We start from the raw sequence: 13,797 nt of genomic DNA, 5'->3' as shown, positions 1-13,797 counted from the left end.
AGGTTTGTGCTTTAATATTTAAATATTTAAGCCCTTACTCAGGCAAAAGTTACTTTTTTGGCCATGTGTACTTCAAAGCTCTAATCATATGACTTTATTCTGTTCTGTTCAGTTCTTCAGAGACAAAACAGAACCATCCTATCTCCACAGGGCCTCCTCTGGCCCACTCATCCTTTCTTGACGTCAGCTATGCAGACATCCTTCTGCATAGATAATGTAGAAGGAATGTGGCGTAGGCTGTAGATAGTAGACCTTGCCAGGCTTCTTGCTCATCACACTACACCATCTTAAAATCAGATGAAAGAGGTACATTAAAAATGCATTCATAATACAAACTCAGTACAGAAGAATCTATCTGAGAGAGGCTAAATTTTGATTTGACCAGAACTACTTTCTTTGTATTCAAAACATCAGCCTAGCTATCAGAACATAGTTAATTATTAATGCATGTGCATAATCAGGACACCTGACTCTGCAGATTGTTAGCAGGTTAGCATAGTGTACTTCTCTTTAAGCAGATCAGAGAAGGAAAACAGGATTGAAAGTTTACTTGCAATGTTTTCTTAGGCTAAGAAAAATGTAGAATTTTCTTGCTAACTGCATATCAATGCAGTTTCCACAATTTCAGTGCATCCTGGATTCAATCTAAAATGTCAAGGATCTTGGATCAGAGAATTTTGTTGTTAGTAATTTCATTTTCAGCGAGTGTGCAGAGTACAAAGGTACTTTCAAAATGGAAGAAGTGTGGTGATCTGGAATGTGAGAGTAAGTAAAAATTTGGTTTTTTCAAAGGGAGTCTGTGGTGTATATGCAGCTATTAGGAACCATAATGTCAAAATTAGCAATGGAACAGACTGAAAATGAGTAGCCATAGCAAATGTTTGTTGTTAAGTTTAAGAGTAATAGGCTTAAAAATTTAAAACAAAAAGAGAAAAAAAAAAGACTGGCTGGATTGTTGTGAAAGGTTATACAGATCAAAGTTCAGTAAAAATACTTTTGAATAGCTACTTCTTCTCAGGTGTCCCCAAAACAGGCAGTATAAAACAGCTTTAAAGTATTTTTAACTCGTTCTTTACAGGCACAAAATAAAATAAACAAAATATAAATAAAATTAAAATGGTAGGTTATAAACTGAGAAAGAAGATTCTTTATCATCTGTTTATAGTACATTCATAGCCCATTCTACAGAACTCAGTTTTTGTCCTACCAGCAAATTGGTTTGGGATTTCTTTTGTAATCCTTCTTACAAAACACTCTGTTAATATTTCCTCTTTACCTATTTTTTCTTCTTTAAAATGAAGTAAGTGCTGTAACTATTTATGTGGTTCTCAAAAAGTAAATAACTCTACAGGAGGCAAAGCCACTGAATCACAAGTGGACAAATAACGTCCTGTTTACTATCCACTGATTACCATTGTGAAATCTGTCATAATCATATTTGAAGCTGTTTCTAAGCTGTATCCATTAGTTTGGCAGACTTAAGTGTTGTATTTTCACTGTATTTTCAATCTTCCATTTCTCCTGAAGTGGGAGAGACCTTAGATTTCCTCTGATGATGGATTTCTATTTTCTTGTGGAGCCATACCAACTAGGTTTTGGATGTTCAGAGATGTCTATCTTTGTGGAACAGCATGTGAAATGGGCTCCAAACAGACCAGAGCACATCAATAGTGGTTTCTGTGGGAAGACTGGGGTGGAGACAAAGAAAACTTAAAATAATTCAAACTGAATAGGAAACTTCAATTATAAGAATATATTTAAGGTTTATATTCCTAAAATTTATGTATTTTCATCATAAGATAAATGTATTCAAAAAAGAGGACAAAATCCCTGAAATAATTACTAGATTTAACTTAGAATTTCTAAAATATAAAATTATAAATATGCCTGGGAAATACTTTTTAGCTGTTTAGATTTACTTTAGTAATTGAATTTGCTAATTTTGCATACTTCCTTTGACTTTAAGCACTGAAACCTTGGCTAAACAAGCACTGAAAAATGTCCATATAGGACAAGAGCTTTTCCCCTTGATATCTGCAGTACATGGGAAAGAAAACAAAATAGGGCTGCTTTTTGTGTTGATTTCCACTTGATGATATAAATGGATTAGTATTGTAACAAAGCACATACATAAAAATGTTTGCTACTGCAATTCATCAGTATTTGATATATATCAGTTTTCTTCAGTAACGTGACTTTGGACAAAATGGATGCTGTATTTGTTTATTTCTTTCCACATATTATTCCAGAGGCAATGAGCCGAGTTCAAGCCACTACTGACTACTTAGGGCCTGATTGCCGGTATCTTAACTTCAAAACAGGGGAGGAGATCATTGTATACTCCAAACTTTCAAGGGAAAATGAAAACTTGTGGACAGGAAGTGTAAGTACTTCAATCTGAAAGACTTTCCCCATAAATATTTTAGATATAGTAATAGCATAACAACCACAGTCTACTTGCTTCTAATGATCGTCTCTCTTTTGGAATATTAACCTGTCATGGATGAATAAATACAGTATTTGGGAGATGAGTCATTGTTACCATCTTTATACAGAAAGAGAAAATCAAATCTTGGCAAAGATCACTCATAGAGAAACAAAGTCAAGATCCAAATACAAGTTTTCTGTTTCCTTCATTTTATCATTTGGCTGTAATTATTTAATCTGGTTCCCTTGAAAACATTCAGGTCTATCAGATCAGGTTCCTACCTACAGGTCTGTGGGTAAGACATCCACTACTGGGGCCTGACTTCACAGTTCAGTGCTTAAGGAAAGCTCCCAGAGAAGTTATCATGCATATTTAATGACTTGGAACAAGTGTCAATGAAATTAGAACAGTCATTTAAGAAGGAATGGATGCATTGATCCAAATCAAGTTTTACTGCTAGTAGAATCATGTAAGTGCTTCAAAACTACAAGACAGTAGTACATTTTTGGGTCAGTTTTTTTTTCTGTAAATAATCTGTCACATTTATTGTTTAAAAGTGAAATTCTGTCTTCCTTTTTTTTTTTTTTTTTCATCCAAGAGTATCTTTGCAGGTACCTCACTATTCCTTGCTTTCCAAGATGTATCCCTCCATTAAATGGTTTGATGTAAGGACAGTAGTTGGTTTTGGCCAGACGAACTTGATTCTTCTGGGCCCTATCATTAACTTATTTTCTGTAGTGTTGCCTTCTTCATTGTAATTTTCTCTTGAGCTGCAGCTAGTCTTCTATCCGAATTTCATATCCTACTTTTCTTGTTACTTAATATGGGTCATTAGTTATTAAGGCATGACATTTTTCCCATTTGAGACAATGGGAAATTTGCAACCAATTTTAGTAGGAGCTGGCTGTGACCATCAGTGCACACAGCACTGTCTGCAGCTGAAGCAGCTTGAAGGCTACTGCTTTGGTACTGCACAAACACATGTCCATAAAAATAATACAGAACATAATAGTATGGGCTAATACTCTTCCCTTTGCTTTCTGAAATGGCAAGGGGAACACTTCCATGAAGGAAAATTAAGCCAATCTTTTGACAAAACAGAATTAAGGAGATAGGGGGCTGTTCCATAAGCTTATTGTTCATCCATACTTTTCCAGCACACATGCAAGTACCTAATATATATATCACTGAAGTTTAAATGCTCTTATTAGTTTTATATTTTTTACAGAAAGGAAAGGATTTTGGATATTTCCCAAGAGATGCTGTGAAGGTTGAGGAAGTTTTAACTGGAGAAGAAGTTGAAGTGCTCACTAAGGTAAACCAACATCACCAAATTTTCCAATGTAGTTTAAAACAATTCAAAATCTAATATGCAGTTAGAAATTCATCTGTTGATGGATATTTTATTTCAGATTATTCAAAACATGTTTTTTAAATTGTTCCAGTTGCGTGCTTATTGTTCTCTAAAATAATTTCTATAATTAAAGATTAGGAATAATATAATTAATTACAGTTCTTTGTGTAAAGTTATAACAGAAAGAACAATGATATATTTTGCTGTGCTAGATGGTGATACATTACACCATTTTAAAAGTCAATATTATTCTTTTAGGAAACTGATTTCCTTTGTCTTCATGAAGATAAGTACACTTTTGAATATGAAGATAACACATTAATTGATCACAACAAAGAAAGTGAATATTCATTCTCTGATGCAGAATCAAAGCTGCATGAAAATAAACTCTTAAGATATACAAGAGACCCCACACAAAATGAAGAAAGAACTGAATCCGTTTATGAAAATTACTCAGAAGACTCTCACATTCAGGAGTCTGTAAACAAAAAGTTGGTTAGAAAAGATGATACTGAAGAGCCACAAATGCAAAACAGTCTCCCAGTAGAACCTGTTCAAACTCAGTCTAGTTGGATTTCAGGATGGTTCACCACAGAAAGTGAAAATGATGAAGAGCCCTTAAAAGTTGTTACTGAATCTTCAGAAGCAAATAAGTACCAAGGCAGAAAAATAGAGGTAGCAACTGAAAATGATTTACAGGAGTCAAATGATAAGGAGGAACAAGAACCCCCTGCATCTGGTTGGTTTCAAGGTGGACTGACAAGCTTTCTGTATTTTGGTGAAAAAAATGAAGATGTTGATTTGGCATCAGAAAAAAATGATCCACAAAACCATGATGTCTCTGGTGTGCATGAGCATTCTAGTACTGAACAGGAAACAACAGTCACTGAGGTATTGTCAGAAGAAGAAAAGAGCGGAAGCCAAGAATCCGAATCCAATTGGTTTAATTTGGGTTTAAGTGATGTTCTTAATTTTGGCCATGCTGAGGAAACAACAATTGCTACAGAGGACCAGAGAAGCAGAGAAACAACGGATCAAGCAAATAAGAATGAGGAAGAGCAGACTTCAGATGAGAAAGAATTACATATGGGCAAAAAATCAAAGGAAATAATTAATGTGGTAACACATGAAGAAGATGAGAATTATGCACAAGAAATAACAGATTCAAACAGTAACAGGCCAAATCCTGGGGAGATACCAGCCTGTGCACATACTGTTAATGACACCAAAACCACTTTAAATAGCACAGAATCATCTTTTGATATACTAACGCCTGACAAAGAGAAGCCAATTGAACTTTACAGTTCAGAAGAAGACTTGGTATCAGAAAGCCAACTGCTGAGAAATACTGAAGCTGAAAAGAAAAATCAGGAGTCAGAAAGCAGACGTGGCCAATCAGGTTAGTATACAAATATCTATAATAGTTTTATTAATTATAATATTGACAATATGATAATCAACAGGAACATGAATCAATTGCATCAAATGTCTTGTTCTCATGAGCCCCTCCAAACTGTGATCCCTCAGACATAAATACAGGAGAAAAGCCTGAAATATCTGGAGAACAAGCCATTGCTTCTCTTTTAGTCATTTTGAGGACATACTGAAGTTTCCGAGTTCAACAGCCAAAGAAGGACAAGTGCACATTATGGGGAACTACAAGGAACTGCAAATAATCATCTGGGCATCAAGAAGACCTCATGTGACAGTGAACCGAGTCTTAGTCTGAAAACATCCAAGAAAGACAAACTAGTCAAAGGTTACGGTGCAGAAAAAAATTCAGCATCCAAAAGCCATTTCAAAATGGATAGTACCATAAAAGATGAAATGTACAAATCAGAGAATAAGAGTGTCTCACAGGGTTTTTATGAAAACAACATGAAATATTTCAGTCAGGACATTTTTAATGATGAGCATAATCAGAAATATGGAGAGTCCCAAGAACTGTCTCCAGACCAACCTTTCCTCACCTCTCATCAAACGGCCTCAGTTTAACAGGTACCAAAATTTCCAAAGGAACTGGCCATGTGGAAAAATACAGAGTTTCAGAATGGAAGGTAAAATCTGCTAGCTGAGAATAACTAAGCTTCCACAGTAAAGAAAGACCTTGGTAAGCCTTGATAAAATACCACAGGATAAAGAAATGGAAGGCACTTCAAATCAGAAGGTTAAACATAGTGTATCAGGTAACAGTAACACAAATACCTCCAAAGAGAATGATCTTTCCTCCTCAGCTGGCAGTGCGAAGTACAAACAGGGCAGTGGAGAAAAAATTTCAACAAAATCTACCAAATGAGTAGAAGATTGGACAACTCTTGATGACCTTGCTAATGGCTTGTCAGAGAGAAGCAATAAACTGAACAAATTCCTATAAATGTGCAACATCACCAGGAAGGTGGAGGAGAACTAAAACGGGAAGATTCATGTTCCCAGCATCAGCTTCTGGTACCACAGAATGCACAGTCTTAATCTAGATCTCAGGAAGAAATATAAAAATCACCTGTCATATAGTAAAACAAAATATTAATCTGCATCCTCAGATTTAGGCCAGTCAATTCAAACCACCATGACAGTGCAAGATACAAAAGCATAGAAAATTAATCTGAGTTGTGAAAGGCATACTACTTCAAAAGACAAAGTAATACCAGTCTTCAGCTGAATTAATGTCCAAAAAAAGTATTTATAAGCAACAGTCATGTGATATAAGTCTGACCAAGTGTAAACTTTTACCTTTGGAGCTCTCTAAAACAGAAGACATTTTTAAAGAAAAAAAAATAGCTCGTGTCTTCTAAAACCATTTAACTAGAAAGCCAGACTGCTATTAAAAAAAACTGGATTAATTAAATCTTGGCAACCTGGGATTGCTCATAAACCTGGCTGATAGAGTAGAAGTTGAAAAAGAAGATGCTGTTGTAAGTGAAAGGATGAGTAAGGCTGAACAAAATATTGCTGCTACTAAAACTAGTTAGGAGAAGAAAAAAGGAAATATTCTGAAAATAAGAGTCAAAATCCAGAAATACAAATAATAGCAATTATATTCTAACAAAAAGGATTTCAGTAGTGTTTTTAGTAGACAACCAGGGTTCTTTGCAAATATATTTAGTAAAACTAACAATTAACCCTGTCAAAAAAAAGTCTAAGCATATATTTTTGGTTAAAAGACCCAAATGAAAATAGAAGTGACATTAGGACTAGTACACTTGAATACTGCACAGAAGAATGAGAGAAAGTCGAATCTGAACAATGTAAGATACTATTAAATATAGAGAAGGTGCAGAAAAAACCAAAACCAGGCAAATATTGTATGATAAACAGATTTACCAAACCCATTAATTACATTTCAATAATTTTATTTAAATTAAAACAAGATGTTAAGCAACCCTTAGAGTATCTCTGTGATGGAAGCAAACTCTTGCAGCAGCACCAGGAATTTGAAAAGATTCATAGTGAAATCACAGCTTACTCAACTGAAGATAATGCTATGTGGAGGGAACAGGTCATTGTGTCTGCACAAAAGGGGCACAATTTGGACACTGAACAGAAAAAATATACAGAAAAAAGGAATGTTCTTCTAGAGCTGCCAGAGCTTTTGTCTCCTATAACAATTAAGTGTGCTGCCCAAACTGCAGCTAAAGTTACTAGAGTAATGTTTCACTAACAGTGATTTAGCAAGAACAAAATATCCTTTGTTGGCAAAAATAAAACCACAACAGACAGAACACTGTCTCCTTCTGGTGCTTTAAAATGAAGAGGTAGTGAGCCTAACTCATACCAGTTATGGACTGATTTATGGTATTTTGAGGATCTGATAACACAAGTTGAGTTCATATAATGGTAACAGCTTGAGAGCAAATTACTCGTCTTGAACTACTGGTCTACTTCTGATGTGTATCTTTGGCCAGTACTGTCTTGAAGCATATGATTAAATTAAACAATCTGTAACTTTTCTTCTTTGTGGGTAAGCACGGTGTGGGATTTTTTGCAAGAAGTATTTTATTGGTATTTTTAACTGTTCTTACTCTAAAGCTTACTCCACTTGTATTTGGATATAAGAAAGAGACCTACTAATCCTGACCAGGGAATACACAAAACAGCTATCAAAACCAAACATATTTTTTCCTGAACACTTATTTTTTAATTACTTTACTACAATGTAAGTTTTGCTTAAAACCCTATCCTTCAAATTCTGAGATCATTATTTGTATAGTGTTTCTTAAGTCATACATCTGTAGCACATTTACTCTGGTGTTGGGCTTTGAGGAAAATAAAACCAAAAAAAAATTAAAATCTCTGTAGAAGTTAATATCTTATAGGAGTAAGTTGAATCCTCTAAAAGTAACCATTATTTCCCTTCACAATTACATGCAGGAGTAGGCAGAAGAAAGCTGCTAGAAGAAACACCAGACAAGGAGCATGAAATGTATGTAGCTGTAGACAGTGAACATGACAGTGACCAAGATTCAAAAGCAACAGCCATTGCTTCAGTAAATTCTGAAACAAAAATGGACAGTTCAGGACCTGACTCTGAAGCTGATGTCAAAACTACTTTCTCTGATGCCATCCAGAACTATGTTCCAAGTAATGGTACGTGCTAAATTTTGTAATTTTAAGGAAAATAAATTTGCAATCTTAAAAAAAAAGCAAAACAAAAAACAATGAATCCAGTTGGAATTATATGACATTGACAATAGTAATGTAAAACCTCTTGTTTTATTCCTTATGATCCAACCAGAAGGAGGCTGGATACATCAGATACTTCTGTGCTTGAATGCTCTTGAGTTCAGAGAAACAATAAAATCTGCATCATCGGCAGTGATGATTATCATCGAAACGGTAAGAACTCTTTCCATGATATAACATTGACATTAATGCAAATTTAAGCCAGCTACAAGTTATGTTCTGCAATGAAATTCTTAAAAAAAAAAAAAATCCTTTTAAATAAACCCTCTGCAGTTCCCTGCTTCCAGGGTTATCTGATGCCAAATGAGACAGAGTATAAGAACATGTTAGGTCAGCTGCTCATCATCTGCCTCTTTGCAGTGCAGAATCTGATGAACTTAGGGTGTGAGGAACTGGGCTTTTGTTTTGTGGGCTTTTTTAACACCCAGGAAACATCTGAGTGGTAGTTTTAATTTTTTGTTTGGTTTCGTTGCTTTTTTTTTTTTTAATGAAATTACTAGTTCCCTCTAGTTCTCAGAACAGCACTCATTAAATTTACTTGGACTTAAAAAACTTGGCTTATGATGAGTAAAATAACCAGACAAGTTCCCTTTTTTTTAAAGAGTATTTTCAAAGCCTTGATTCACAAATCCTCCCCTCATTCATAACTGCATTAAAGATACTTTTCTAAGAAAAAAATATATATAAAATAGAAAATGGGGTTATTATTGCTATGGGGATGTCTTAAACATCAAAACATAGTGCAGAGTGAAGGTGAACCTTAAGGGGCACAACTGCACATGAAACAATGCTGCCAGAGCACCGTGGGCAAAGGCAGCTGTTGCTGCACTGTCTCCTCTAAATAAGAGTAGCGGCAGGCAAAGTGCCATTTGATAAACTTCGGTGCTTTGGTTGAACTTCGTTTAGATGGGGTAATTGAAGTTTAAGAACGACATAAATTTATTCCTGATTTTCAGTGTACGTATATAGAATATGGTTAAATTGTAGTTTAGGGTGAGGAAAACTGAGGGGCTTTGTCCCTCGTGACTGACTGCGACTCACTGACAGTTCACTGCTACGGCCAAACTCGTTCTCGTACTGTTTGATACAGCTAAAAAAGCTAAAAAAGGCACTTCCACCTTCCACCTATCCTGGTCCCTTAGGTGCTTTGCAGTCCAGTCACTCATCTTGCGTTGTGAAAGTCGCTAGCACACGTTTAAAAAAAAAAAAAAAAGTAGTTAAAAAACAAAACCCAAACTAAATCAAATTAGCGTTAACCTTAGTGAATGAGTCGAAGGAGAATCCTTTGCTATGTGGCATTGCATTTTCCCTTACATCTGGTATCAGCACCCCGGCAGGATCATTTTCAGCACAGGCACTGGCGGAGCTCGGGCCCGCCCAGCCCTGCGCACCCGGGACCCACCTGCGGCCCGGCCCGGCCCTCCCCGCCCCGCCGGGCACTGCCGGCCCCGCCGCCCGGGCCGGGACACGCGCGGCGGGCGGCCCGCCGGGAGCCAGGCCTTCCCGGGGACTTTCATTGCCGTGCCACCGCTGCCGCCCGGGCGGGCATGGAGGCGGCCGGCGCCGCACGGGAGGTGAGCTTCTCTGAGCGTAACTTTAGGGAGGAACAGGAGCAGGTTCCGCGGGGCCACGTCCGTGCCGGAGGACGGCGGCGGGACGGTGGGCGCGCGCCGAGGGCAGCTGCCGGTCCCTGCGGCCGGCGGTCCCCGTGCCCAGGGGAGGGTCTGCCGGCGGAGGTCGGGAGCCGCGCCGGGCGGGCGGGCGGGGAGAGCCGGGCCCCGGCGGCAGCCACCTGTACCGCGCGCCCCCCGTGACCCGCGGCAGTGGTTCCTCCCCCGCCCCCCTGGCGGGCAGTGGTACGGGCCGGTTGTCAGGCGGCGGGCCGGAAGGGGCGCGCGCCGCCCGCGGGAAGATGGCGGCGGGCGGGCGCGGGGGGCCCGGGGCCGGCACCGGCACCGGCACGGCCGGGCTGTGGCCGGGGCTGCGGGACAGCGCCCGGCGCTACTGCGGGCTGGCCTGGGAAGGGCTGCGCTGGGTGAGTGACGGAGCGACGCGGGGCTCGGCGCAGCCCCCGCCAGGGCCGGGGTCTTGTGCAGCGCTGCAGCTCAGGGGCTCGGGCAGGGGAAAAATCGACATTAAGCTCAACTGCACAGTACCGTGTTCTTAGGCACGGGTCACGTGTAGCAAATCTGAGCCACATGGAGAGTGTCCTATCTTTGAGCAAATAGATCCGTTTACAAATGAAACGTGAGTGTATCGAAGTGTTTAAAATGTGTTAAATCACTGGTGAGTTCAGTGTGTTATTTTAGCATGAGGTTGGTTGAACAGGTTTTTCTACCAAACAAGTTTTCTACCAGACAATCAAGAAATACTTACTAATGCTGATTCTTCCAGCAGTGAAATGTGTAAGACAACTCAAAAGAGAATTTTACGTAGTGAATTCTCAGTACCTAAAGAGGCCAACGAAAGGGCTGGAGAGGCACTTTTTAAAGGGCACGTAGTGATAGGATAAGGGGGGGGATGGCTTTAAACTGGAGAGGATAAGTTTATGTTAGATAAGAGAATGAAATTCTTTACTGTGAGGGTGATGAGGCACTGCAGCAAGTTGTCCAGAGAAGCTGTGGATGCCCCTTCTCTTGAAGTGTTCAAGGGCATGTTGGACGGCGTTTTGGGGAAGTGGGTCCAGTGGAAAGTGTTCTTGCCAATGGCAGAGGGATTGAAACTAGATGATCTTTTAGATCCCTTTCAACCCAAATAATTCTGTGATTCTGTGATAACTGATAGTCTCAGAAAGAAAATGTTTCAGAGCTTTATCTGTTGATTTTCTTATCTTGTTGGAACTTTTTTTTTCTTCACTTGGTAAATCTGTCATTTAAAAATCAAATGCTTCTCTTAACCATTTTCTCAGAGTTTTGAAAAAAAAATAGATATACAAACCTTGGAGGTAAACTATGTCAACATGTAATGTCTGTTTCTGTGGATAATATTAATCTCTTTTCCTTTAGCTGAAGCTTTTTTACTTTACTTTTCAGGCTGTGGCTTCACTGCCTGAAGATATGAGACCTGGCCCTGATCTGTATGGTTTCCCATGGGAAATAGTGATTTGTGCTGGCATTGTTGGAGTCTTGACGGTTCTCTTGTTCCTGTACAGAAGTTATCGATCGGTAAGTGTCGTGGTTTGACCCCAGACAGCAAGTAAGCACCACACAGCCACTCTCTCGCTCCCTGTGTCACGTTGGAAAGAGGGAGAGAATCAGAGGACTAAAAGCTAGAAAACTTGTGTGTTGAGATGAAGACAGTTTAATAGGAAAAGCAAAAGCAGTGCATGCAACAAAGCAAGACAGAGAATTGATTCATGCTTCCCATGAGCAGGCAGGTGTTCAGCTGTCTCCAAGAAAGCAGGGCTCCATCACGAGTAGCAGTTACTCTAGAAGACAAACTCCATCACTCCCCACACCCCTCCTTCCTCCTCCTTCCCCTCAGCTTTATGTGCTGAGCATGATGTCAGCATGCTGTGGGTTATCCCTCTGGTCAGTCGAGGTCAGCTGGCCTGTGTCCCCTCCCAGCTTCTTGTGAACCTGCAGCCTCCTTGTGGGTGAGGTGGGGTGAGAAGCAGGAGAGGTCTTCACTCTGTGTGAACACTGCTCAGCAATAACTAAAGCATCCATGTGTATTCAGTGCTTTTCAGCACAAATCCAAAATATAGCCCCATACCAGCTACTGTGAAGAAAAATAACTCTATTCCAGACAAAACCAGCACAGAAAGTGTTCAAGTTACTTGCAGATACGTAGAGTGCATTACTAGTTTGCATTGAAGTTGTTATCCTTCCTGTTCAAGATAGATAGTGCTTCAGAATTTTAAAACTATTGTGATTGAATTTAGAATCTCTCTAAAAGAGAAATTGAAAAGTCTGTTTTGTCAAGATAATAAGTGTTTGGATGTGTAGTGAGTGACTGTTATAAAAGGAAATGCAATGAAACTTGCTGTAGTAAGGTTTCCTCTTTTCTTTTTAATTTCTACACTGGACTTTCTAAGTCAGCCCTTAAATTATTTTCACAGGATACAGATGTCTTCCCTAGGGTGTATGTATTGCTGTGTGTATTGATATCTCTGTGACTAGCCTGGCCATAGCCAGAGCAGCTCAGGTCCTTCAAGGTAATTGTAAGCAAAAGCAAACCCCATGGTTTCCTGTCAAGGGAGGCATTTTAAAACTCTTTGGACACCTGGATTCTGTTTATTGCAGCATTTAACACTGAACCAATTTAACTGCATGCTCTTTGTGAGCACTAATCTGATGACTTTGAGAATTGCAGTACTGAAACCTTTCAATGCACAAATCAGATTATATTTTTGATGTAATGCCTATCTTCTCTTGAGAGTAAGTAAAGGTCTAAGTAATAAAAGTTGTTTACCATACTGTCCCTGCTACGGAAATGGGGTCAGTATGTGTAGTTCAATATTCTAAATTTCTTCCCATTTTTCACATACTCTCATACAGTCAATGTGATTTTGGTCATAGGTGTAATGATACTCATGTTTTAAGACTGGTTCCATGGCTGTTTAATTTTTTTAGATATGAGTGACTGCATTTTTAGGGTTTTAACATGAGCTAGCCTTCTCTGTAAGGGGATGGGTGTTTGTGTAAGTTAATGTAACTATAATTTGGTCATACCTTTTGTTCTCTAGAGGCGTCCCTCTAGGTGATACAAAAGGCATTTGAACTGAAATCATGCAAGCTGCTAACCTGGTATTGTTTCCCTCCTGCACATGTCACTTAGGGCAGGAGATACTACAGAAGTTGTTGATAGCTTTTTCAGTCATCCATACTTAGAACTGCACTGATGGCTCCTTGAAGAATTGATGGTTCCTGAAAAGTAATGGAGTAACTAAACATCCATTGGGGATGATAGGATAAAAGCATACTTACAACTTTCTTACCCTTTTTCTGTTACTTGGACTCCTTGGCTTTAAATTAGGAGGAAACAGGGAAGATCTGAGGGCCCCATTGTTACATTAGGCACATGACCTAGGCCCAGCTGTTAGAGAAATGCTGTGTTGTAACAGTTCTGTGGGTTCAGCCAAGTTCTGCATCTCTCATACAGGCCATTTGTGACAGATTTTGCCCTGCAGTTTGTTAGATTTTGATTCTAGGGCACCAGACCCCGTGTGGCAGCTGCTCACTTGGCACTTGAAGGATGCCCATCAGATAGTACCTTACTGCAGCTTCAGCTGTTGTGTGTTGTAATGTGTGAGAGATCTTTCCCAATGGGAAAACTGAGCTCATGTGTGGAGCTTCCCCCTCCCTTCCCTTTCCTACTCTTCTGACTTTGTGTC

General features: G+C 39.2%; 1 protein-coding gene across 4 annotated transcripts in view; it reads left to right on the top strand.

The window, feature by feature from the left end:
• The first annotated feature begins 635 nt into the window (after nucleotides 1–635).
• Nucleotides 636–13,797, top strand: part of MIA2 (MIA SH3 domain ER export factor 2) — a 36,077-nt gene continuing 22,915 nt past the window's right edge. For all 4 annotated transcript variants that reach the window (XM_053945352.1, XM_053945350.1, XM_053945351.1 and 1 more), the window contains exons 1-7: nucleotides 636–765; nucleotides 2,250–2,383; nucleotides 3,657–3,743; nucleotides 4,041–5,181; nucleotides 8,151–8,366; nucleotides 8,515–8,615; nucleotides 11,495–11,626. In XM_053945352.1, coding sequence (XP_053801327.1) covers nucleotides 651–765; nucleotides 2,250–2,383; nucleotides 3,657–3,743; nucleotides 4,041–5,181; nucleotides 8,151–8,366; nucleotides 8,515–8,615; nucleotides 11,495–11,626 — 1,926 coding nt within the window. In that variant the 5' untranslated portion in view covers nucleotides 636–650. The remainder of the gene's footprint in view (nucleotides 766–2,249; nucleotides 2,384–3,656; nucleotides 3,744–4,040; nucleotides 5,182–8,150; nucleotides 8,367–8,514; nucleotides 8,616–11,494; nucleotides 11,627–13,797) is intronic.

The sequence above is a fragment of the Vidua chalybeata genome, chromosome 6, assembly GCF_026979565.1.
Source record: "Vidua chalybeata isolate OUT-0048 chromosome 6, bVidCha1 merged haplotype, whole genome shotgun sequence".
NCBI lineage: Eukaryota > Metazoa > Chordata > Aves > Passeriformes > Viduidae > Vidua > Vidua chalybeata.
This window is presented reverse-complemented; position numbering and strand designations above follow the sequence as displayed.